The sequence below is a fragment of the Rattus norvegicus genome, chromosome 20, assembly GCF_021556685.1.
Source record: "Rattus norvegicus strain SHRSP/BbbUtx chromosome 20, alternate assembly SHRSP_T2T, whole genome shotgun sequence".
NCBI lineage: Eukaryota > Metazoa > Chordata > Mammalia > Rodentia > Muridae > Rattus > Rattus norvegicus.
Genome location: NC_141553.1, coordinates 31,163,237 through 31,188,701, shown reverse-complemented (window position 1 = coordinate 31,188,701; position 25,465 = coordinate 31,163,237). Strand labels below are relative to the sequence as shown.

At 48.5% G+C, this 25,465-nt stretch overlaps 1 protein-coding gene across 3 annotated transcripts; it reads left to right on the top strand.

The window, feature by feature from the left end:
• Positions 1–21,398: 21,398 nt before the first annotated feature.
• Positions 21,399–24,226, top strand: Fam241b (family with sequence similarity 241 member B). Of its 3 annotated transcripts, none has more exons than NM_001434622.1 (3): positions 21,399–21,453; positions 22,412–22,540; positions 23,337–24,226. In NM_001434622.1, exons 2-3 carry the CDS (start codon positions 22,448–22,450, stop codon positions 23,604–23,606), a joined length of 363 nt encoding a protein of 120 aa, NP_001421551.1. In that variant the 5' UTR covers positions 21,399–21,453; positions 22,412–22,447; the 3' UTR covers positions 23,607–24,226. The 3 variants fall into 3 exon arrangements, with proteins under 3 accessions (NP_001421551.1, NP_001421552.1, NP_001120924.1); NM_001434623.1 differs by having other exon boundaries at positions 21,420–21,643; NM_001127452.2 differs by having other exon boundaries at positions 21,420–21,701.
• The last annotated feature ends 1,239 nt before the right edge of the window (positions 24,227–25,465 follow it).

Genomic DNA, 25,465 nt, shown 5'->3' with positions numbered 1-25,465 from the left:
CAAGAGAGTGTAGAGCGGGATGCTTTGGAAAACATCTCTGGCGGGAGTCAGCGCAGCCAGTCATCACCTGCTCCTAAGGCGAACAACTTTATTGTTAAGCCACCCCCCCAACTAGTTCGCCTCTGATAAACTCTCCTTGGTCTTCACAATGACTGTTTACTCATAGTTAGCACAATATTACCTTTGCCGTGATAAACCCGGAGGGGGGGAGACCTGGCCCCTAGCCCCTGGGCACACCTGTCCTAGAGGCTGACACATGGATTTGGCACTGTGCGGGCCTCCCCCCGGGGGCCCTGCCCCGGTGTACATTGGCCCAATTGCCACTCATTTATAACAGGTTGGCTGCAAGGCCTATCTCAATCCTATTTGTCTTCTTTTATTGAAAGCATATGGTCTCCAGGGGCTCACCAACCCCATATTTCATCTGCCAGGAGCTGGGGCGCTTCCGCTGGCTGCTGCTGCCCAGCGCATTGCTCCCCACCCAACGGCTGCTGCGCCAGCTGAGAGCATGGTGGAGGCTGGGTGGGGACAGATAAGGCGAGCAGCTCACAGGCTTTAGGAGAGGGGCCATTCCCTTAGTGACTCCCCCCTCCGGGGGCCCTGGGAGCTCGTGCGCTCTTGAATGAGTGGCTGGTTCCTTTTCTAGGGTAGGTGAGAGGGCGCCATATGCTACCCCACAGAGCGCACGAGGGAGCTTCGGCCCAGGGAGTCCTCCAACAAAGGGAGGAGAGGGGCTGGGACGCTCTGGAGCACCCGAGGTCTTTATTTCCAGATCCCCCGCTCTGCCTGGAGCCGCCTCCCCCCGGGCGCCCACAGCTCGCACCGCGGAGCCAGGAAACAAAGTGTCCACATTATTGCTGTCGCCGGCCGCGCCTGTCAATGCTTGAAAAGGTGCCTTGCGCACCCAGACACCTGTTGAACTCGTGCCTCTTCTCAGCGCCTTCTCCAGCTCTGCGTTTGGTCAGGAGCTGCAGGGGAGTGGGAGGCGGGAGGAGGGACAGATACCGTGATTTGTGGCGACATATGTTGGGCAGCTCGTGGGTATTCCTTGCAGGCGCGCGCGCACCCTCGCTCCCATACACACCCGGCGAGAAGGAGCAGCTGCTCGCCTCACCTTCTCTCGACATAATACCTGAGCCTGGCGCTTTGGCCTCGCCTTTGAGATTCCAGCTCTCCTCCACCCCCTGTCTTCTGTCCCCCGACGCCCCAATCTTGGCAGCTTTACTCTAGGACTTTATTGTCAACTTTAACAGATGTACATTTGTTCCCGGCGCCTGGTCCCAAACACGTGCTCGTACACACACACACACACACACACACACACACACACACACACACACACAAGCATCCACAGAAACTGCAATTGGGGACACAGATGCGGAGCGCAAATGCCCATATGTCCCTCTCCTCGCCTGCTCGGGTTGGGAAAATAAACAGACTGCGTGATTCTCTGTGTCCAAAAACAAACAAGGGAAGCCAGAGGAGGTGGGAGACTACCTCTAAGCTTCACCAATTTGATGGCTACCTTTTTATGAAGCGCTCAAGCCAGGTGAGCGAGCTTCCTTGGAGGACTCAGAATGCTCACCTTATGGCTGCCTGGATAAGAACCCTCTGGCTGAGAGGAAAGGATCTGAACTCTAGCCCCCTCCTGACTCAGGGTTCTAGGGACACCATACCTCTCGAAATTGTCACTTTTCTGCGAGGTTGGTGCAAGTTTTCAGACCTGGGCTAGGTGACAAAATACAGTGAGAAGCCTACCATGTGTGTATGGATGGGGTGCACGTGCATGTGCACAGCGCCAGTCAGTAAGTCTGGCTCCGCCACTGTCTCCAGTCATGATGGGCATAGTGCTTCTCTGGTTTCCTATCTACTGAAGGAGGAAGCTGTGGGTGAAATACTTTGTGACATTTCCTTCCACACAAAGTTCAGAAGTCTTGGAGATCAACGGTCCCCCTCCCCTCACACACCCAGTGTCCCTTTCACCAACTGTATTTCTGGCCAATGATTTTATCAGCAGTTTTGAGGACTAGAGCCACAGTGGTCGGGATAGCAGGCGAAAGTTTGACACTGGTGCTTAGAAAGCCATCTTTGGTCCCCAACTTTCAGCCCTTGGCACACACGTGACACCATAGCCACTCCATGGCAGTATCTCCTGGTGCCAGATTTTCTAGTTTCCTTTTTTTCTTTTCCAGATAGAAATGACTCTTGGGTGCTTCTCTGACCCGTTTCTAGAGAAAAGTATGCTAGTTTCCTTCCTTTCTGTTCTTCTTGCTATTAAATCTAGTACTTAAAGCATACTAGTAAAGAACTTGTTAGAAAAAGCTGAGCCGGAACTCAGCAGTTAAGCGCACTGGCTGCTTCTTCAAACAGCCCGGGGTTCAGTCCCAATACTCAGGTTACACAACTGTTTGCACCTCCGAGCTCATGGAGAGTCTGTGTGACGCCCTCTTCTGGCCTCAGCCGGTACTGCATGCATATGGCGAGCGGGCATCCATGCTGTCAAAACACCCATACATGTAAAACAATACAAACAAAAAATTACAGTCAATTCTTGGTTTCCCCAGTATTGAAGCAGCAGGCTGAGATGCAGCCGAGCTTCCTACTTAATACATAGTAACGGTACTATTCATACCACTCAGACTTAGTAACAGACCATTCATAGTGTCCAGTGCCAAGTAACAGTACTATTTATATGGAATTTTAAGGGAGGTGGGTCATTTTCTTAGATGCTCATATAATCAGTTAAGGCCAAAGTACCCAAAACTGGAAGGCCCCTCCTTCTGTGTCCATTCCAGTTAGCCAGCAGGGCATTTTCACTGTGGTGCTCTCTTGGCCCCACCCACTGCCTGCATCCAGAATTTCCCTCTCTCCATTCTTTGGGGCCTTTTGGAGGTGGGCAAGTCTCCATTGGAGTTTTATGAGCACCATGAATGGAAGAGGTTTTGAACAGTAAATGATGAAGCTGCCTCTTCTTAGGCGTTCTAGAGCTTCTTGACCTCATCAATGCTCTGGGGGAGTGGTTCTCAATCTTTGGGAGTCAAAGACCATTTCACAGGGGTCCCCTGACCATCAGAAATATCATCTGTTTACATTACAGTTCTTCGACAGGGGCAAAATCATAGTTATGAGGTAGCAACAAAAATAATTTCATGGTTGCAGGGGCACCACAGCATGAGGAACTGTATTTAAAGAGCCACAGTACTAGGGACTGTGAGCCACTGCTCTGGAGAAAGGATCAGACTTTCATGACACCAAGACTGAGGGCTTCTGTACTCTTCTATCTTGGCATAGCCTCTCCTTCACCCACCCCTAGTCCTGCCGCCCTTGTGCTGGGGAAGCACCATAGGGCTCTGGCGCCAGCCCTCTGTTTTTCTGTTTTTCAATTTTGAGACAAGAGCTTGTTAAGTTATCCAGACTGGCTTTGAACTTGTGGTCTTTCTGCCTCTCTGCCAAGTAGCCAGGTGGCTGCCTCTGGTTACTGTCCTGCTTCTGAGAGTACGATAAAACCAACCCTTCTTAGATCCTTGCTGGGTAATACCAGGGAAAGGGGGTGAAGGCTAACAGAGGAGGTCACCTGACGCTGTGTGCTCGCCCATTTAGCTTCACAGGAAACCCCCATGAGACACCCCCATATGACTTGATTGAATTCTATGGTTGTAGTTTGCAGACACTTGTATAGAAAGAGCAGTCTGCATAGGCAGCTCCAGATCAAATCTTATCAATGCACAGGCATCAGGGTGCCTTGGGTCAATCGGTCGCATGCTCCTGTCCCATAAATGTTTATGAAGTGCCATTATGAGAAGGTGGCGGCCAGCTGTTCCCCAAGGCTCCAGGAATTAGATCTAAGAAACATGATTTAAATTAGAAAAAGCAAGTGTCCAGCTCTAGGCACCCATGCCATTCTCAGCAGACGAAGATGGTACGAAAGGGAGAATCTTGTCTGTAAAGACATCGTCCCTGACTTGAAACGACTGTGTGATCTCCTTAGAGAAGGGAAACAGATAAGTCTCAGATGTCCTATCTCCCTCTATGACTTCGTGAGCACAGAGTTAGGGTAACTGTCCGGTTATATAGACCGCACATTGAGAAGTCCTAACATGGAGAAGCTTCTAAACAAGCTGGACACAACTAAGGAACACTTGTTTATCTGAGACAATAGCTCTATGAGGGCTGGGAAAATCCCCCAGTGGTGAGGGCACTTGTCATACAGGCAGTCAGCAGAAAGCCCATTTACTGGATCAGCGGAACATAATTCTGGTGGGTGTGGTGGCTTGCTTATAATCCCAGCCCTTAGATGGCAGTGACAAGAGATCCTTGGAGCAATTGGCTAGCCAGGCCAGCCATATTTCGAGCTCTAGGTTCAGTTAAGAGATCCTGTCTCTCTATATAAGATGAAGAGCAATTGAAGACGACTCCTGAGAAGAGCCTTGGGTCTATGCACACATTCACATACATATTCACACACACCACACATATCTATATCATATATGTAGTATGTATGTATGTATGTATGTATGTATGTATGTATAAGACATTCCAGGTCATAGGTAAAGTTTATTATTGCAGTCCCCAGCCTGAGAAAGCTGTAGCCTATATATCAGCCCGTTTCGGAAAGTTTATTTCCAGTACAAAGGCCGGTGATGCACCAAGTGCTATAGAAATGCCAAGAACCCTGCATTCACGCTTAAGTTCTCCATTTCCCTCTATCTCACACGGTGCTTCCCATGGGGGCATGGCACTTATATGTGCCATTCAACCAAGTCGTCAGGTAATTTTACTTCTTTTCCATGGCTCTCATCTCTCACCACAAAGTATGATGCCATCTGTGATTTTCATAGAAGGACTTCACCCTTACAGAAAATTCTGTCGATTTCTAATTCACTGAGATGATTTTAAAAATATATTTATTTTATTTTTTTTTTGTGTGTGTGTGTCTGTCTGTCTGTCTGCCTGCCTGTCTGTGTACTGTGTATGTGAAATTACAGAGACCAGAAGCAGGTGTTGGAGTCTTTGGGGCTAGAGTTACAGGCATCTGTGAGGTGTCTCATGTCAGTGCTGGGATCTGAGTTGCACTCCTCTGATCACGCAGTAGATTCTCTTAACTGCTGAGCAATCTCCAGCCCCATGTAGAGTTTGGGTCATGAATGAACGCTGGATGCTTTCTATGGGTCTGAGATATGTCCTTTCCTCTTGTATCCCTTGCCGTTCTTGCTACATTGTACTCCTGTGTCCCTGACTGACTTGCTACTAAGGTTGTCCCTCTTCCTCTGTCTTCCGGGTTCTCAACTGTTGAATGCTTACCCATTGTTTCCCCTTCCATGCTGTACTCTTTAGAAACATTTCACCAGAAGCTGAGAATGTGGTTCAGTTGCTAGAATACCTGCCTGGCATGAATGAAGGCCTGGGTTTGATCCCTGTGTAAACCCAAGCACGTGGTACATGCTTGTCTACCAGCACTCTGGAGGTGGAGGAAGAAAGGTCATGTTCAAGGCTGCTCTCTGTTAAACAGTGAGTTAGAGACCAACCTGGGCTACAAGAGATTCAACCTAAGAAAAGGGGGGGGGTAGGTATGATCAAACATGTCTTTAATCCCAGCACTTGGGAGGCAGAGGCAGGAGAGTTTCTGTGAGTTTAATGCCAGCCTGGTCTACACATGGAGTTCCAGGACAGCCAGGGCTGTGTGTGTGTGTGTGTGTGTGTGTGTGTGTGTGTGTGTGTGTGTGCGCGTGTGTGGTGTGTGTGTGTGTGTGTGTGTGATTAAGTACCAACCGTACTTAAAGAGCAGAGAATTACATCTCCTCTCCTGAAAAAACAAATGTCTAATATGTAATTACTCGGAATTCTTCAATACAGAAAAATATCCACCTCCCTATTTGCCTACAGACTTGGTGGTTTATTTTTTTTTAAGATTTATTTATTTGTTTCATGTATGTGGGTACACAGTCACTGACTTTAGACATGCCCTTTTACAGATGGTTGTGAGCCACCATGTGGTTGCTGGGAATTGAACTCAGGACCTTTGGAAGAGCAGTCACTGCTCTTAACCTCTGAGACATCTGTCCAGCCCAAATAGACTTTACAACTTTTTTTTTCTTTCTTTTCGGAGCTGAGGACCGAACCCAGGGCCTTGCGCTTGCTAGGCAAGTGCTCTACCGCTGAGCTAAATCCCCAACCCTGGTTTATTTATGTTAGTATGGACTTACAGATATCCACTTCGTACTTTGAATCTGTCTGAATATGGCTGTCCCCAGTTGTTTCACTTTCATGACACACCTAAGGGAACAACTTATTTTTTGAGGCAGGGTCTGTCCTTTATGCAGTTGGCAAACTCCAGGCTCATTGGCCCCCAAGCTTCTGGCAAAGTTCTGTCTCTGCCTCCCATCTTGCTCTAAGGTGTGGGTCTGGGAATCCAGATGCACACCACTGCATCTGTTTGTTTTTAAAAATTTCCCCATGGGAGTGTTACTGTTGTGTTTTCTATTCTTCTCTCATATTTTACCGCCCAACTGCAGTTCCTCCTCCCTCCTCTCCTCCCAGTCACCCCAACCTCCCCTTGCCCCAGATCCGCTCCTTCCCCATTTCCCTTCAGACAAGAGCCAGTCTCCCAGAAATATTAACCAAACATGGTTTAGCAAGTTATAGTAAGACTGGGCTCATACCCTCATATCAAAGCTGGATGAGGCAACCAATAGAAGAGAAACAAACAAACAAACAAACAAAAACAGGCAAAAGAGTCAGAGACAGGCCCCACTCCCACTGTGGGACTTGCTCTCCCACAAGAACACCAAGCTATACAGCCATAACCTGTGCAGAGGACCTAAGCCAGACCCACACAGGCTCCCTGATTGACATAGGGGCTCACAGAGCCCTGGTTGGTTGAGTCTTTGGGTGGTGTTCTTGGAATGTCCTTGGCCCTTCTGGCTCTTATAGTCCTCCCCCCACCCTTCCAAAGGGTTCCCCGAGTTCCACCTAATATTTGACCGGGTGTCTGTCCATCTGTTCCCATCAGTTGCTGGATGGAGCCTGTCTGATGACAATTATGCTGGCTTCCAGCCTATGAGTATAGGAGGATATTATTAGGGATCGTTTCACTGACATTGTGTGTGTATAGGGGGGTCATTCATTCAATTATTTATTTATTTATTTGCAGTCATATTTGGTTCTATTCTAGGTCTCTGGGCTCTCCAACCTCTGGTTCCTGGCCATCTAAGCAGTATCAGGCATGAATTCCCTCTCATGGCGTTGGGTCTCAGGTTGGGCCAGTCATTGGTTGGCCAATCCCACAAGTTCTGTACCATCTTACCCCAGCACATCTTGTAGGCACAAACTGAAGATTTTGTGGCTGGGAGGGAGTCCCAGACCCAGCACTGGAAGCCTTGCTTGGTTCCAGAAGATGGCCGGTCCAAGCTCTGCACCTAGGAGTCTTCACTAGGGCTGCCCTTGAGGATTCCAAGGAGTTTACATTGCCCTCAGTTTCTACCTCACCCCTGAAATTCCCCCTTCCAGTCATCTCTCCCAGTACTCTCTGCCTCCATTCCCAACCCCCATACCTGACCTCTTGTGGGACTCCTAACAGTAGGAGTGGGGCCTGTCTCCAACTCTTTGGCCTGCTCCCAGGGAGACCCACGTGTCCTTCCTGGCGTCCTCCTTGTTACTGAGCCTCTCTGGGTCTGTGGATTGCAGCATGGCTGTCCTTTACAGCTAATGTCCACTTGTAAGTGAGTAATACCATGTTTGTCTTCCTGGGGCTGGGGTACCTCACCCAGGATAGTCTTTTCCAGTTCCAGCCATTTGCCTGAAAATGTCATGATGTCATTGCTCTTTAAACAAATGAGTAGTAATACTCCACTCAATGAAAATGTGGTACATTTTCTTTGTCTAGTCTTTGGTTGAGGAATGTCTAGGTTGTTTCCAGTTCCTGGCTCTTATGAGTAAAGCTGCTATGAACATAGTTAATCAAGTGTCCTTGTGGTAGGGTAGAGAGTTCTTTGGGTATAGGCCCAGGAGTGATATATCTGGGTTTTGAAAAACTGCATCTGTCTTGAAACTGCATCTGACTTTTAAAAAGGTGGGTTCTAGGGATTGAACTCAGGTTGCCAGGTGTATGTGGCAAGTGCTTTTACCTCCTGAGTCACCTGGACAGCTCTACAATATTCCTGAACTAAAAAAAATGTAGACGTACAAAATAGGTTAGTGTGAGCAGTCCATGTGATCAATCCTTATGAGCAGTCCTTGTGAGCATTCCTGAACAATCCTTGTGAATAGTCCTTGTGAGCAGTCCATGTGAGCAGTCCATGTGAGCAGTCCATGTGAGCAATCCTTGTGAGCAGTCCTTGTGAGCAGTCCTTGTGAGCAGTCCATGTGAGCAGTCCTTGTGAGCAGTCCTTGTGAGCAGTCCTTGTGAACAATCCTTGTGAGCAGTCCTTGTGAGCAGTCCTTGTGAGCAGTCCATGTGAGCAGTCCTTGTGAGCAGTCCATGTGAGCAGTCCTTGTGAGCAGTCCATGTGAGCAGTCCTTGTGAGCAGTCCATGTGAGCAATCCTTGTGAGCAGTCCTTGTGAGCAGTCCTTGTGAATAGTCCTTGTGAGCAGTCCATGTGAGCAATCCTTGTGAGCAGTCCTTGTGAGCAATCCTTGTGAATAGTCCTTGTGAGCAGTCCATGTGAGCAATCCTTGTGAGCAGTCCTTGTGAGCAGTCCATGTGATCAATCCTTATGAGCAGTCCTTGTGAGCATTCCTGAACAATCCTTGTGAGCAGTCCTTGTGAGCAATCCTTGTGAGCAGTCCTTGTGTGTTCTGAAGTGTTCTGAATCTTGAGTGTACCCATGTCAGGTACCTGGTGTGAAACTGTACAATAGCTTGGAGCAATGCCTCTGCTAGAAGCGAGTAGGGGAAGGTTACACAGGATCTCTGTAGTGAGAATTTTGATTTCCTTAAAAACTCAGTTATGTTATGTGGATATGGTTTTTGTTTTAATCCCAGGTGTGGGTTCAGAGGCTGCTTCATAGCAGGTGATTGTGATTTGCTCTGTGCTCTAGCAGGGGTGAGGTTTTGCCAACTGCAGATAGTTTCTGTGACTATGAGATGTTGGGAATTCTGGGAACTTTTCAGAGGGTATAAATGCCAGAGACCCTGGAGGGGCCAGGGCATACTTCAAGGAGGGGACAGTGGTGGTGGTGGCTACTATTGCTGTGGCTGTTTCCTGGTGCTGTCACATGGTCTTGAGCAAAGAGACTAGAAGAAGAAATCAGATATCCTGATGACAAAGAACAACATTGTCCTAAGAAACTCAACACCCTAGGTCTATAACCCCTTTCCCTCTCAGCTTCTTTCTCTCCCACCTTGTGTTGTGGGGTTGGAAGGGATAGGGTGGAAGAAGGGCTGGAAGGATGGTAGATATAAGAACCCAATAAAGTGATCCAAAAAAACCTCTCATCCTATTTCTTAAAGTGGCACACACGCCCACGTCTGTCCTGAAATACACAGTTCAATCTGAACCACAGAACATCTGCTCGTGTTGGGCTAGGGAGTGTATACCTTCTGCTCATTTTCTTTCTCCCATGAAAAAAACAGTCACTTAAAGGCATTTCCACATCAGACTTGTATTCTCTCAGCATATAGAGCTCTGAGATCATGGTGTATGGTCAGGACTGAACCAGGCCACTGGAGGGTTCATGTGCAAGACGGCCAAAAGCATTGCCTGTTGTAGTTAATGGAAATGTGATTCTTTAAACAAAACACACCTAGAGCAGGCAGGAGAAGGGCTTGACTCATCCCTTCACAGAATCTCTGAGAGTTCCAGCCCAGTGTGGGGAGTCTCAGGTTAAGGTGAAGTGGATGATGTTTTCCATAATTCCTTCCTGCCTCAGTTACTTTTCTGGTCAGAGTATTCTTACAGCAAATGGAAAATGAACCTTTTCTCCTCTTGACTGGCAGAAAGCTCTGATCCGCCGGCTATCTTAGTTACCTTTCCTGTTGCTGTGATAATATATCTAATTATGCATATGTATATGTGAATACGTATATATGTGTGTATTCTGAGAAAAACAATTTAAAGGAGAAAGGGTTTATTCTCCATCATGGTTGGTGCAGTCCATCATTGTGAGGGAGTCCAAGCAGCAGGAGCCTGAAGCAGTTGTCCCAGCACACCCACAAGCAGGAAGCAGAGAGAGACCAACGAAGGATTAAAGCTCCCCTCACCTTCTCCGTATACAGTCTGAGATGCTCTGCCCTGGTGTTGGTACTGTCCACAGTGAATATGGGTCTTCCCACACACGTTGACATAGTCAACGATGATAATGACCCACAGGGACACCCAGAGGCCCATTTCCCAGGGACTCTGTCGACGTCATCACAATGCTAAGCACCACGGTCACCGCCAAACTCATTGGCATATGCCATAGGATGTGTTTTGCATGGATGAGACTTGGAAGGCAGAAATGGAGCAGTAGCCATATGTAATATTGTGATATTTCATCACTAGAAGATCCGAAGTAGGGTTCACGTAGTCACGGGGCTGACGTTGCCGAATGATCAAATGGCGACAGCTTAAGTCTCAGCCGAAAGTGTGACGGCTACTAAAGTAAGGACACTGATTCAAAGAATGGGATCTACTAATTTGGAGTAGAAATGTATGGGAAGATGCTGGTGAGGCAGAGGAAAGTGAACCCTTCAATTTTATTTATTTACTTATTTGTGTGTAGGGGTACATGCCAAGAAGACTATGCGGAGGGCAGAGGGCAGCTCCGTAGAGTTAACCCTGTACCTTCACCTTTGTGTGAGTTCCAGGGATCAAACTCGGGTCGCCAGGCTTGGGTAGCAAGCCCTCTTACCTGTTGAACCATCTCGCTGGCCCCCTGAATTCCTCACTTCTAGTGGGTTTATTCTGCTAAAGTAGCCTTCATACCCTTAGCTATGGCTTTATCCCCAACCCACCCCCTGAGGCGATAGTCTCCTGGGCTGTGCAGAGAATAGATTGGTATTGCTTAAAGAAACAGTCGTGACCTCCCCAACATAGGTTTTAGGTGAGGTAAGGCTGGCTTCCTGGGAACCCACACTCACCATTCATCTTGCCTCTAGATCTAGAACCTGAGTCAAATTTCCACAGGCCTCTGGAGGTGAGCCTCACTGTCATCCCAAAGAGAACCTTGAGTTTTCTCATTATGCAATGGGAGGGCTTGTGTGGAAATAGATTTTAAGAGTGTGGGATAATGGTGGAAGGAATATAAAATTAAATTAGTCCATGTCGTGTTTATGGATGAATGGGGCATTAGGCAGGAAACTGGGATTTAATGTAGTAGTTCACAGAGTGAAGCAGGAGAAGGAGGAGGAAGAAGAGAAGGAAGAAGAGGAAGAGGAGGAGAGGAAAAGAAAGAGGAACCAACAGTTTATGTAGTTAACAGCCATATTTGCCAAAAAGTGGCCAACTGTGGGCCTGGTGTGGTACACACACCTTTAATTCCAGCACTCAGGAAGCAGAGGCAGGTAGATCTCTATGAGCTCAAGGCTAGCCTGATCTACATGTTGAGTTCCAGGACAGCCAGGGTTGCATAGTGAATCAATCTCTCTCTCTCTCTCTCTCTCTCTCTCTCTCTCTCTCTCTCTCTCTCTCAAAAAAGAGGGGCTCAAAGAGATGGGGATGCTGGTGTGGATTTACCTTTTAAATGCCCTCTGCCATGACAGAGGTACCTAAAAGACACGCCAATACTTACTACTGATATACTTTGGGTTAGTGGATTGGTTCATTTGATTTGATTTTAAACAGTTTACATTTTATTTTAACATTTTTATATTTATTTGTTTAGTGTATGTATGGGCATTCACTATGCCATGGGGGCACGTACAGGTCAGAGGGCAGGTTCAGAGGTGGCTCTCTACTTCTGCCATAGAACTCTGGTTATCCTGATTGGAGCAGGCACCTTGACCCGCTTGGCCATCCTGCAGCCGGATTTAGAGATACTTTAGTACCTCACACACAGCCAGGTGAAGTGGTGCATACTTTGAATCCCAGCACTTGGGAGGCAGAGGCAAGAGATGCTCTGTGAGTTCAAGGCCAGCCTTGTCTACATAGTGAGTTCCAGGAGAGCCAGGGCTACATAGTGAGACCCTGTCTCAAAAACAACAACAACAACAACAACAACAACAACAACAACAACAACAACAACAACATGTCAAGTATGGTATGACACATTGTCGCACACTTTTTTTGGGTGGAAATAGTTCTGGGGCCGTTTACCTCCATTTTTGACAGATTCATACAGGTATAGAATGCAGCATGATCATATTCAACTCACACTACCACTCCCTTCCTATATGGTGTGTGTGTGTGTGTGTGTGTGTGTGTGTGTGTGTGTGTCTTGTACACTAGTCATAGCTGCCGTATATGAATGGCTACAATAGCCATGCCCTGAAGGCAGCATTTCTTAGCAGCCTTGACTTGTCAGTGCCTACAATCCTTCCCCGCTGATCTTCTGCAACGTCATGTTGGACGCAGAGGTAGTGTCTGTGTCCTGTGTAGCTACAGGACAAGCTTCCTAAGGAAGCACCCATATCCTTGAAGAGTGGTGATTACTCTTCTCTGTGCACCGGACCTCCACCATGGGAACCGCTGTCAGTCATGTGGGGAATATAAATGGTATAATTAAATTCCGGAGTGGCAGGGAGTGAAGTGGCAGCACCCAATCACTCAGTGGAGCAAAGGGCAGAGCAATGATCAGTCATGACCTGACTCAGATGACACTGGCTAATTAATCATGGTGTCCCCAGAAGGGAATAGGAAGTCAACTCAATTCTCATTCCATCTATATGGACAGAAACACCCCAGTGCTAATGAATAGGGGCCCCCTTGACTCAGGGCAGCGAGACTCATGGCTTCTCAGCAATCCCGGGACTTGGCTTGGTTTCTAGACCCAGAGATCTTTGAATGAAAAGAAGGCCAAGCCCTGCTGAGGAAGGACCAAGATGGTATACTGCCAACAAGTTCCTGTTAATCTTTTGCCCTCCTTCCCCCAAGGGGACCTCAGCCTTGCACATCGATGGGGGGAACCCCAGCAAAGAATCAGACCTTTGGGGCCCTCCTGGACACTGGATGCTTTTCCAGTGATGTTGGTTCTGCATGAACCTTAACAGTATTGTGGCTCCATAAATAGAGGCTTATGGAGGGGTGAGGCACGGTGTATTAGCTAAGGTCTGACTCTGGTGGGTCCCCAGATTTGTCCTGTGCTTGTTCGTCCAGTTCAGAATGCATAATTGGCAAAGATGTACCCAAGAGTTAGCATCATGGGGCTGGGGATTTAGCTCAGTGGTAGAGCGCTTACCTAGGAAGCGCAAGGCCCTGGGTTCGGTCCCCAGCTCCGAAAAAAAGAACCAAAAAAAAAAAAAAAAAAAAGAGTTAGCATCAATCCCATACTGGTTCCCCGAACTGTGGAGTGAAGGTTCTGGAGTGAGTATAGGCTACACTAAGCCATTTGTACCAGCTACTCACACCAGGGAAATAGTGAACCAAGAACAACAGCTCATTCCTTGGAGAGACCACAGAGATCGGTGTACCACGAAGGACTTGAAAGATGCATCACATCTCCCTTTAACTCTGGAATTTGGCCTGTGTAGAAGGCAGACAGTTGGTTCTTGCAAATGCAACCACATAGCAACTCCAATTGTATCTGCTTTACCTGCTGAGAGTTCTCCGCTTGAGAAGGTTAACACATCCCTGACACTTGACCTACAGCTCTTCACCTGGCGAATGGCTTTTCCCTGCAAGTGTGTTCATAAAGACCAGTGGGTGCAATTTGCTTTTATCTGGAAACTCCAGCAACACACCTTTACAGCTCCATCTCAGGGCTGTATTAACTCTCCAAACTTGAGCCATAACTTAGTTCCTAGGGATGTTGATGGCCTGACTCTTCCACAAGGTATCCATCACATCGGTCCATCTCATTCATGGCATTATGTCCATTGGACCATGAACTGGAGGTAGCAGCCACTTTCGACTTGGTAAAGCATTGGGATGAAAGATGCCCTGTTAGATATTCTAAGAGTCCGTGGTGCAAGACAAGCAGAGATAGCCCTTCTGAGGTTAAGCCTGCTCCCTTCGGCTACCAAGAAAGAAGCACAATGCTTCATCGGCCTGTGGACTATGGAGGCTCTGATATTCCAGGCCATGTTCCCAATGACTTGGAAAGCTGCTAGTTTTGAGTGAGGCCTAAAACAGGTCCAGGATGCTATGCACACTGGCCGGCTTCTTGGGTTATAAGGAAACCTGAGAGTATGCAGGTTCTCAGTGATAGGTAGGGATGCTGTTTCGAGTCTTCAGCAGGCACCTATAGGTGAAGAATCATAGCAGAGGCCCCATGGATATTGGAGTGTCTACAGATGACAATTCTCCCTTCAGGAGAGAGCTCTTGGCCTGCTGCTGGTCCTTAGTGGAAACTCAACACTTGCCCATTAGCTACCAAGTTACCATGGATGCTGGTTAGTTTTTTGCCAACTTGACACAAACTAGTCATCTCGGAAGAAAATTTAACTGAAAATTTTTAAGTAAGATTGACTGGTAGGCAAGTTTATGGGCTACTTTCTTGATTAAGGATTGATGTAGAAGGGTCACCATCTTTGGGTGGTACCACCCCTGGGTAAGTGGTTCAGCGTTGGGTAGTCCAGAAGAATAAGTAAGCCGGGGAGGAGCAAGCCAGTAAGCAGCATCCCTTCATAGTTTGTGCATCAGTTCCTGCCTTTAGGTTCCTGTTTTGAGTCCCTACCCTGACTCTTCTCAATGGCGGATCATGGCACGGAAATATAAGCCAAATGAGTCCCTTTTCACCCAAGTTGCTTTTGGTCAGAATTGTTTTTCAATCATGGAAATAGGAAGTAAACTAGAATATTATATGAGCTCAATGGCCCACCGTTTGCTAGGTGTTATCTGACCCACCAATCCAGTAAGTGGGGTATATGGATCAGCAATCCCTGAAGAAATGCAAGCACTATGAACCTAATCAGGCCTGAGCAGATTTGGAGGGCACGAGAAACTTACATGAAGAAATAGCCCAAATATCCATGGTGCCTGGTCCAGCTCCAATCAATGCCTTCCCTCCACCAGCATGCACCTATGGCCTCATGGTGACCAGTTGACAGAAAGAGAAGACTATGTCTGTCTTTTTTTTTCTCTCTTTTGCCTTGCGCTTGCTAGGCAAGTGCTCTACCACTGAGCCAAATCCCCAACCCCTATGTCTGTCTTAAAGATGGTTCTGTGTGTTGTGCAAACTCAGCTGGAAAATGGACATTTGTAACATTATAACCCCCTTTGGGGACACCTTGAAAGATCTTGGTGAAGGTTTACAGTGGGAAGAACTCGAGGCAACACTTGGTTGAACATTCTTTTTGGAAGGGGAAAATGTCCAGGTGGGTGACAATATACTGACTCATGGACTGGTGTGTGTGTGTGTGTGTGTGTGTGTGTGTGTGTGTGTGTGTGTGTGTGTGTGTGGTGTGTCTGTGTGTGTGTTTCTCAATGATCAGGGACTTGGGAGAAACACAATTGGAAAAGAGTGTGGCTAGAATTCTCCCAATGAACAAGAACACAGATATTTGTGTCTCATGTAAAGACAGAGGTGGCCCAAGGGTGACTTGCTCCATCTCAAGCCTACCAGAACAGAGTAGGTCAGTTCCTCTCACTTTGGATTACTTTGTTCTTTCTTGACTTCTGGACTCATCTCTCAAAAGGATTTGAGAAAGAATTGCAGATGATCGTGTAGGAACTTAAAGGGCAAAATCTTCAACTTGTCAAATGTATGTAAGAAACCTTGTAACAGCAGCAACAAAAACCTGTTTAATGTATGTGTGACTAGAGGCAGGGCAAGAGATGACAGAGAGAAACATTTGTAACTGAGTAGGTTACTGAGTTAGTTACTTTGTAACCGAGTAGGTAGGATTGCCGGGCAAGTGGACAGTCTTCCTCTCGGCTTTCACTTCTCAGTGGTCCTGTGAACAATGAAGGGAGGGGAGACACTTGCTCAGTAACATGACCTCCACTCACCAAGGCCACAGTAGACTGTTGAGTGCCAGCCACAGCGATCAATACTAAGTTGCACCATTTTTCTGGGTTGACCAACCAGTGGCCAGGTGACAGGGTGACTGCACTGGGACCTTCTTTACAGAAGGGGCAACACTGTGACCTTACCGGAGTTGACACCTCTGGTTATGGATTTGCATTTTGTGCATGTAATGTTACCCCTAAAGTTCCATCTATGGACTAACGAAACGCCTCATCTACAGTCCAGATAGTCCACCTACCATTGCTTCCAACCAGGGAACTCACGGCACAGACAGGCAAGTGTAACGGTCACCCCTTTCTCACAGTCCTTTGGTCTGAGCAAGTTTCCTGTGAGCCTGAGGCATCTGGCTTGGTAGAACAATGGAATGGACTTTAAAAGACACAGATACAACACCAATTAGGTAGTAACAGTCTGGAAGGCCTGGGGTAGGGTCCTCCAGAAAGCAATTATGCTCCTAATCAGAGTCCAAAATATGGCATAGGGGGTTGGGGATGTAGCTCAGTGGTAGAGCACTTGCCTAGCAAGCGCAAAGCCCTGGGTTCAGTCCCCAGCTCCGGAAAACAAAAGAAAAAAGAAAAAAAATATGGTATAGTCTCTCCCACAGCCGAGGGTTAAGAGGTAGAACCAGGAACGCAGAGAGCACACCGCCCCTTGTTACTGATAGCACCATTTGGTTACTTTCTTGCTCTGCTGACTGAGAAGTCTTGTTTCTGAAGTAGAAGGAGTGGTTCTCAGGGAGATAGAGCAGTAACATTCTTCACACTTCAAGGATCCTGTGCCTAACTCCCTGCGTGGTTTCTCCAAATCCCTTCAAACAGCCATCTAAGATGGCTTCTGCTCATAGTGGTGGCTATCTTGGAACCGATTTTCTCAACCTCATCTGAATGGCACACTGTTGGCAACTGAGCCCATTGCGGGCTGTGGGCACAGGTATGTCCCACACTGGGCTGTTTATAACCTGCCCCAGGAGGAGGTGAGACCTGGGGCTAGGAAAGTTTGTGAGCCTTGTATGGCTTATGACAGTGTATTCCTTCCCACTCCCCCCCTCCCCTGGTAGGCCATAGGGCCAAGCACCATTGAAATTCCGGTCCCAAACCTCAGCCAGGCCCTGAACATATGTTTCATCCCGAAAGGAACAATGGAGCCACTGAGCTTAATTAAGACCCCACAAAAAGCCATTGGCCGGGCAAGCCTCATTCTTTGCTATCAGATGCTTTCTCGCTCGCCCCACCCCCATCCTTCTGTCTCTGCCTCGTTGTCTGAGGGAGGACTGGATGAAAGGCTGGCTCGGCCACCCCCTGGCCCTTCTTTCCTCACATCCTGATAACTGTGGACTCAAAACACAGCTCTCACTCTAGGGGAATATGAGACATCATCCTGGAGTCACTTATGAGTGAAAACAGCTTGGGGATGTGGATTCAGGCTACCCCAAGGGACATGTTCCACGCTTTCACAGTTATAGGAAAAAAAAAAAAAACAGAGTCATAAATCAAGGGATTTTCCAGATACATTGGTGGAGACATCAGGGGTTACAGTAAAGTGAGGTGATCTCTGTTATAGGATTCGATGCTGCCTTTTGACGGGCTTAGCTTTTGGCTGGGTGGGAGCTCGTAGCTTGTTAATACATTCCTAAAGGTTTTTACCTGATATCCACAAGATGTTAGGTCAGACACGATGAATGACTAAAGACTGCCCAAGATACTTTGGCTCTGGATATGTAACATTCCAACCCCCTACAATCACCAAGTTCTAATGACTCAAACTTGTGGAGTCTTTAACATAGACGTGACTTGTTTTGTTTTGACTTCAGTTCCCATTTCTGTCCATTCTTTTGAGTTCTGGAGTAGGAAAGGGGACCCCCTTAGTTCCTGGGGTCAATCAGACCTAGGCCTAACTCCAGAAACCACAGTCAAAGAGGGTCTGGGGGCTTCCTGGCCCTCCATCACAATGGTTCTAGAACTCTGGTAAGGTTGGAGAGTGAGGGTTTGTCCCTAATGTCACCTGGACTTCGATGGTAAAGTATGAAATAAGAGGCTGGGCTGACTGCAGGGTGTAGCCCCAGCTCTGAGAATCACAGCCTAGGAAAGTTCCTGGAAGTTTGGCATAACAGAGCTCTTGAGAGACATTTGTGTGGAATAAACATACAGATTTGAATTTATATAACACAGCTCCCGCCCTGCATTGTATTACACCGTGCTACGCCGGCACGCTTTCCTTACCAGCTTTCCTTTGAGAGACATTTAAATTGCTTTCCAGTTTCCATTACAAAACCACACCCGTATACATGACCTGCCATACATGACCATTCACTCCTGCGTCCTGCGTGCATCATAAGGAACACAGATGCTCACTGTCATGGTTTGAATGTGAAATGCCCACCATAGGATAAGAATTTGAATGCTTGGTCCCTAGCTGGTGGGGATGCTTTAAGACATGGGGCCTAGGGGTTGGGGATTTGGCTCAGTGGTAGAGCGCTTGCCTAGGAAGCGCAAGGTCCTGGGTTCGGTCCCCAGCCCCGGAAAAAAAAGAAAAAAAAAAAAGACATGGGGCCTAGTTGGAGGAAGTGGGTAAATTGGGGGTGGGACTTGAGGGTTTTAATCCAGCCCCACTTCCTGCCCCTGTCTCCTGGTTAGAGCCATCTAAAAAGAGTCCCATACTCTGGTCACAAAAGATGGAATCCCAGCTATCAAGCCTTCCCCACCCTGAGCCCAAATAAATCCTTTCTCTCTGAATTTCCCTCCTTCAGTCGTATTATTACAGGGATGCAAAGAGGAACAAATCCACGTACAATTCCCTCAAGGTTCCTATTGGTTTTCCCGAATGGTCTGTGGTAGTCACATCACATCTAGTCAAGAGCAGAGAGAAACCAAGGCACCCATGCTGGCTGCTCATATCCCCCCTGCCCCTCCCCACACTAGTTTTCTTTACTTTTATACAGCTCGGGGTCCAGCCAACGGAGTGGTGCCACCCACAGTGGGCTCGGTCAATTAATAGGACACAGTTCGCTACAAATAAGCACCAAAGCCAACTGGATCTAAATAATTCTTTTTTAAAAAATGTCAATTAGTTTTATTTGCTTGTAAACATTTTCTTATTATTATTATTTATTGTATGTGTATGAGTATGAGTACACTGTCTCTCTCTCTTCAGACACACCAGAAGAGGGCATCAGATTCCATTACAGATGGTTGTGAGCCACCATGTGGTTGCTGGGAATTGAACTCAGGACCTCTGGAAGAGCACTCAGTGCTCTTAACCACTGAGCCATCTCTCCAGCCCCCTAAATAACTCTTTAATAAAACTTTCTTCTTGGGTGATTCTAGGTTGTAGTAGTAGTTAAAACTAACCACTACACTATATATTGCAAAAGACTTTCTTTGAATGATGTTTGCCATTTTACTTTGAAAGAAAAAAAGTTGGGGTTGGGGATTTAGCTCAGCGGTAGAGCACTTGGCTAGCAAGCGCAAGGCCCTGGGTTCGGTCCCCAGCTCCGAAAAAAAGAAAAAAGAAAAAAGAAAAAAGAAAAAAGAAAAAAAAAAGAAAAAGAAAAAGAAAAAAAGTTTCTTATGCTGGGGGTGATGCCCAACTGTAATCCCAGTATTCCCAGACTGAGTCAGGAGGATCTTGAATTCAGGGTCAGTGTGTGCTTCATAGAAAGATGGTATCTTTTTTTAAAAAAAGTATCCTTATTAGTAGGTCAAAGGAATTCTTAATTTTAATATGTCCCCTACCTTCTTCGTGCTGCTCCAGGGTCTTGCATATACTAGGCAAAAATCTCTACCATTGGGCTTTATTCAAGATTAAAGTTATCGACCATTTTCTTTACAATTGACATGAATAATGTGTTACAAAAACTCTGAGGTCACAGAGATTACAGACAAGCCTTTGTTCTATCTTACATAATTAGGTCAATAACAATGGGGAATAAGACTTTCATAAATAGAGACCTAGTTGTCACTACTAAAGGTGATTCCAGCTGAGCACGATAGCACAGACTTTTAAGCTCAGGGAGGCAGAAACAAACGGATCTCCGTGAGTTCTAAGCCAGCCACCAGTGCAGGTGCATGTTCCCACCACTGTGGGGACTGGAGCCAGACCAGGCCAACCAGTGCTATCTTGTTTAAAAGAAGAAAGGAGAGGGGTTGCTCTTAATTTTCTATACTTTCACCTCATTATAAATCCCAGTGGTTAGGTTCGTTCTGGTGCTGCTTGCTGTTTTGTGAGTCCTTGTGTCTCCATCACAGCGTCTTTGTTACTGTAACTCTTAAGCTTGAAAATCTGCATCAGCCAGATGGGGTAGATGCACTCTCCCCTGTTCTTCTATTAAACACAGCAACCATCCCTGGACATCAAGTGTGAAACAAAAACAAGACTTTGAAATCAGAGTGGAGCAGGCACACTGGGCCCCTGGGACCTGGGGGATGACAACCCTTAACTGGAGGGACCCTCTGGTTTCTCTTTATGCAAGAATATCAGCAGCCTCGAAACAGGCGATTAAGACTGCTCCTCTCAGTCAGAAAGCTAGGAAAGCTACTTAGCAAGACTTAGATGATAGGTACCTTGTTCAGGGCAAGTACGGTGCGAAGAGCCCGCACCCCAGATGCCTGACCTAGATTTCCACCCTGTGAGGTAGCAACACTGTCTCGGCATTCCTACCAGCATAGTGTCGGAGGGTTGTAAGGGAGTGAGGCCCCCTGCTTCCTCCACACAGGTTCCAGTTATCCTACTCAAGTCATCAGGCTGTGAAGCTCAGTCTTCTCCCTGTCCCCTCTCTCTCCTTCCCCCCAGTCCCCTCTCTCTTCCCTGTCTCTGCCTTCCTTAGACTGTCTATCCCTCTTTTCTCCTCCCCACTACATCCACTCACTAGGAGGTCAACAATTAATCTGATGATCTCGCTTCAAAAACCGTCTTAGAGAAGCTTGCTGCAAATTGGTTGAACTTGTCCTATGATTCGTGGCCTCTTGGGTGCTTAGAGCTCCTGAAGGACGGGGCTGGGTCCTTCTCAAGTGACACTGGCAGAGTTACCTGGGTAGATCTGAGCAGATTTGTAAACCTGTAGGCTCAGTTTGTGCCTACTTCTCTTCCACCAAACGGGACATCCCGGTCTACTTCTCTTGTCCCAACCGAGACATCCCGGTCCTGGGCTTTTATGTGATTTCTTCTTCCCTTGTCCTCTTCCCCATCCCAATCCTTCTCCCTCCTCCTTTCTCCTTTCCCTAGTCTAGCAACTAACTCCTCGCCCTCCCTTCTCCCTCCTTCTCCTCCCTCTCCCATTGCGCAGCTGCAGTTCCCCCGGCAGCCGGCAGAGGGATCCTGCCGGGCCTCGCCCCGCGGTGCGCGCTTCCTGTAAAGTCAGGTGGGAGGAAGCGGCCGCCCTTGGACGTCGAGCCCGGAGAGCGGTGCGCGCAGGTGGGTGGTACTGGCGCCGGGTCCGGGTCCGCGCCCCTCCCCACCGCTGCGGGCCCTGGAGCCACGCCTGACCGAGGTGCTGCAGGGGCACGGGTGGCCCAGCCTGCGGGATGACGCCGCGCGGAACCGCGACCCTGGCGCTCCACGCTGCGCTCCTCCCCTGGCCCAGCCTGCCTAGGTGCCCCGGCAGGTAGAGCGTTGAGAGGAGCACGGAGGAGCTCCTTGGGTGACAGGGCCTGGCCTGGCAGGTAGAGCTGCAAAGCTGGGGTCCCCCAGAGCTGGAGCTGCAGTTGCAGCTCACACCCCGTGAGGTGGGAGGGATGAACCTCGTCCTTTAGCATGGGTGCTCCCTGCAGCCATGGGACGGGGGGGGGGGGGGTGCTCTCTGCAGCGGAGGTCCGCCCTCCCCAGCCCCGGGTTCTGCCACCGGGTGGTGACCTTAGGGGATTCAGACAGATCCTTAGCCCTTGCTCTTTTGGCTTTTGGCAATGCTTTGAAACCGCGCCCTAACCCCGTTTCTTGTTTTTCTTTTCTTTTCTTTTCTTTTCTTTTCTTTTCTTTTCTTTTCTTTTCTTTTCTTTTCTTTTCTTTTAAGTTAGCATACAAAATACTGCCTTCCCTCTTGTTTCTTTTTTGGGGCAGGGTTTCACTTAGCTGAAGCTGACCTTTAACCCCTGACCTTCCAGTCTGTACTTCCTGGAGTCCTAGTGGCTGATTATGGGTGTGCACAACTTGGCCAGGGCCCTGGGACCGACCTCCCCTCCCCCTCCCCCTTCCTTGCTTGCATTATTTTTACCTGTTTTCATTAATAGGACAAGCACCTGCCAAGGGTGGGTTACCATATGACCGCTACTGAAAAACATCCTCTCTCGATTAACCCATTATCTGTAGCAGGCCCTTTGAGGTCAGGGGAAAGATCTGTTTGCAGTCTCTAGACAACAATCAGCTTTTATTGCAGGTCCAGCCCAGCAGAAATTCACAGCGTCTAGGGAGAATGGTGAGGATCTTGGCCAATGGGGAGATCGTTCAGGATGATGACCCCCGAGTGAGGACTACCACCCAACAGAGGAATAGCAGCCCCCGGCAGGTAGGTATCCATCCTGAAGAGAAGGGTAGCGGCTGGTCCCAACTCCCAGAAGTCTCAAACTGCCTTCTTACCTTCTGTAGCAGTGTCTCTCTACCTTCCTAATGCTGTGACCCTGTAATACAGTTCCTCATCTTGTGCTGACCCCCCGATCTTAGAATTATTTTCATCACTCCTGCGTAACTACAGTTTTGCTACTGTTATGAACCGTAACGTAAATACGCGTGTTTTCCAGTGGTCTCAGGTGACCTCTGTGAAAGGGTCGTTTGACCCCCAAAGGTGGTCACGACTCACAGGTTGAAGCCCACTACTCTATGTAGTCTGAAGCTCTCTCCACAGTGTCTAGCTGAGTAAGAATGGACTTACTGTCTGACTCCTGCCTTCTGGGGAGGGAGCCCCCCTTAGACCTCAAACCTAGGGACTCACTCTCTTTTGGTGGGATTTGCAAATGCTACTGGAGCCAACATCTCTAGAAGATGGGATGGAGATGAGATGCTGGTTCATTATGGAGAGAGTGCCGACCCAAGGGTACCTACTACTGTGTGTGCCTCATCCCTCTTCTCTCCTCTCCTCTCCTCTCCCCCTCCCTCCCCTCCCCCCTCCTTTCCCATCCATCCTGGCCGCCTTTTTCCAGGGGAACATAGGCTCTGAGATTTTGTGCCTTGGTTGTTCCCAGGAAGGAAGCACGGTTGTAGGATGGTTATGGGGGAGGGCGGGGCCCAGCCTGGAGTCTCCTGGTTGGTGCCTCAGTTCCGAGGAAGCTTCCTCTAGACTCATTTGTCTTGTCTTCATCTTCCAGGGCTTTTTCAACAGAGGCCACAGTGCACCTCCAGGGGGCCCTGGACCCCACCAGCAGCAGGCAGGTGCCCGACTGGGTGCTGCCCAATCTCCTTTCAGTGACCTGAACCGGCAGCTGGTGAACATGGGCTTCCCACAATGGCATCTTGGGAACCACGTGGTAGAGCCTGTGACCTCCATCCTCCTGCTCTTCCTGCTCATGATGCTAGGGGTTCGTGGCCTCCTGCTTGTGGGCCTGGTCTACCTGGTGTCTCACCTGAGCCAGCGGTGACCTCCAGGGCCTCATGAGGCAGGCAGTGTTCAGTAGGATCGACTGGGCTTCGAATGAGATCACGTACAGGGGGAGGGAGCTTGGGTGTGCTCAGGTATGATGGACGTGAGACTGTGAGTGTAGATCTTCCCCCACCGCAGGAGGCAGAGGGACTCTCTGGGCCAGCATTGCTGAAAAAAATAGAATCCCGTGTTTTTCTGGAATGTTTTTAGGGGACATAGGGTCTCCATTACAAAGCACAAGCCAGAGTAAGAAAGGCTTAGTATGTTGTATTCTCCCAGAGCACAAGTCCTCCTCCAGGCCCAAACCCAGAGCTTAAAGCAGCTGGGAACTGTCCAGTTTTATAGCATTCCTTCATTTTGTCTTTTTATCCACTACCTTTATTTATGAGGAGGGATATTGGCATTCTGTGTGTTATGATCTTTCCTTTTCTTTTGGTTTTCCAAGACAGAGTCTCACTGTGTAGCCTTGGCTGGCCTGGAACTCACCATGTACACCAGGTTGGCCTTGAACTCACAGAGATCCTCCTGCCTCTTCCGCCCAAGTGATGGGACCAAAGGCGTGTGATACATGCCCAGCCATTGTGATATTTTCAATAAATAAATTGGAGTCCGTTTTAAGAAGCTGGTGAATGACTCATAGCTGCACAGCCTGGAAGACAGACGGCAGACTCTGGTGAGGATGGTTGGTTTTGGAGAAGAAGTGGTAGAACCTTTGGCCTTGGTGATTCTGGGATTTTTCTCAGTAGGATGGGGGCTGGGAGGTGCGGTGCAAGCCTGGACCCCTTGCCTAGTGCCATGGGAAGCTCTAGGCACCCCAACACTCTGAACTCCAAGACCAGCTTTTGGGGAGGGGGGCCAGAATGACTGGGGAGGCGTTAGGAGTGAAAGAACGGACTGTGTGTCCAGGATCTTCCTGCTCAGGGGCTCGACCCAGGGGCTACTTAGGTTTGTCCAGCCATCAGCAGCCTCAGAACCCCTGGCCCTAGTGGACTGCCCTTAGTGGGTCTCAGGACCAGGTAGCCCTGATTTCCTGACAGGAGGCATGGGTTTGGCTCTCAAACTCTCTTTGGTTTTTGGTTTGGTTTGGTTTTAGTGGGGGAGGGCTGTTTGGGGCAGGGTTTCTCTGTGCAGCCCTGGTTGTCCTGGAATCACTCTGTAGACCAGGCTGGCCTAGAGATCCGTTTACCTCTGCCTCTGTTTGGATTAAAGGCATGTGCCACCACCACGCAGCAGCTCTTGAATTCTTAAGTCTTCAGGGAGACTGCCTGAGAGAGGCAATAGGTGGCCGTTCAGGACTGGTGGGTTCAGGTGATGGTTCCAGGAGAGTGAAACCTGAAGACCTTGCCTGCCTTGGTCCCCCTCTAAGGTCCCTGAGGGTGGCAGTATGTGGCCAGGTGTGGTAGATGACTGACTGCGAAGATGTTTTCTCTTCTCTCGGCTTTGCTCTTCTCCTTAGAACAACCTCCCTTGGGCCATGTGTCCACTGCTCCCTGGGGCTGGGAGTCTCAGTCAGGGGAAACGCCTTTAGCAAAGGTTTCCTGAATCTTCATTTTTGGGCAGTGGGGGAGGGGACACAGTAGCATTCTCGGTGGAAGAGGAGTGTAGCTGCAGCTGCTTGGAATCTCAGCTGTTCATAGTGCCATCTCAGGCCTTGCAGGTCGGCCTGCTCCCCACTCCCCTCCCCAGCCTCAACAGACTCCCCGCCCCCTTCCTGCTCCCCTGAGCCACCTTGTCTCTCTGGGTCTTCGGTCCCCATGCCTTAAGGGATGTGAATTGGGGTCCTCATGTAACACACTGGAGCTTTACAGTTGGAAGGAGCCTTTGTGGAATGCAGTCTCCTTAAAATCAAAGAGTCCA

Coding starts and splice junctions, on each gene's coding strand:
- Fam241b (NM_001434622.1), top strand. CDS start 22,448: ATGGTGAGGATCTTGGCCAATGGGGAGATCGTTCAGGATGATGACCCC. Junction 22,541..23,336: donor GGAATAGCAGCCCCCGGCAG/GTAGGTATCCAT, acceptor TTCATCTTCCAG/GGCTTTTTCAACAGAGGCCA.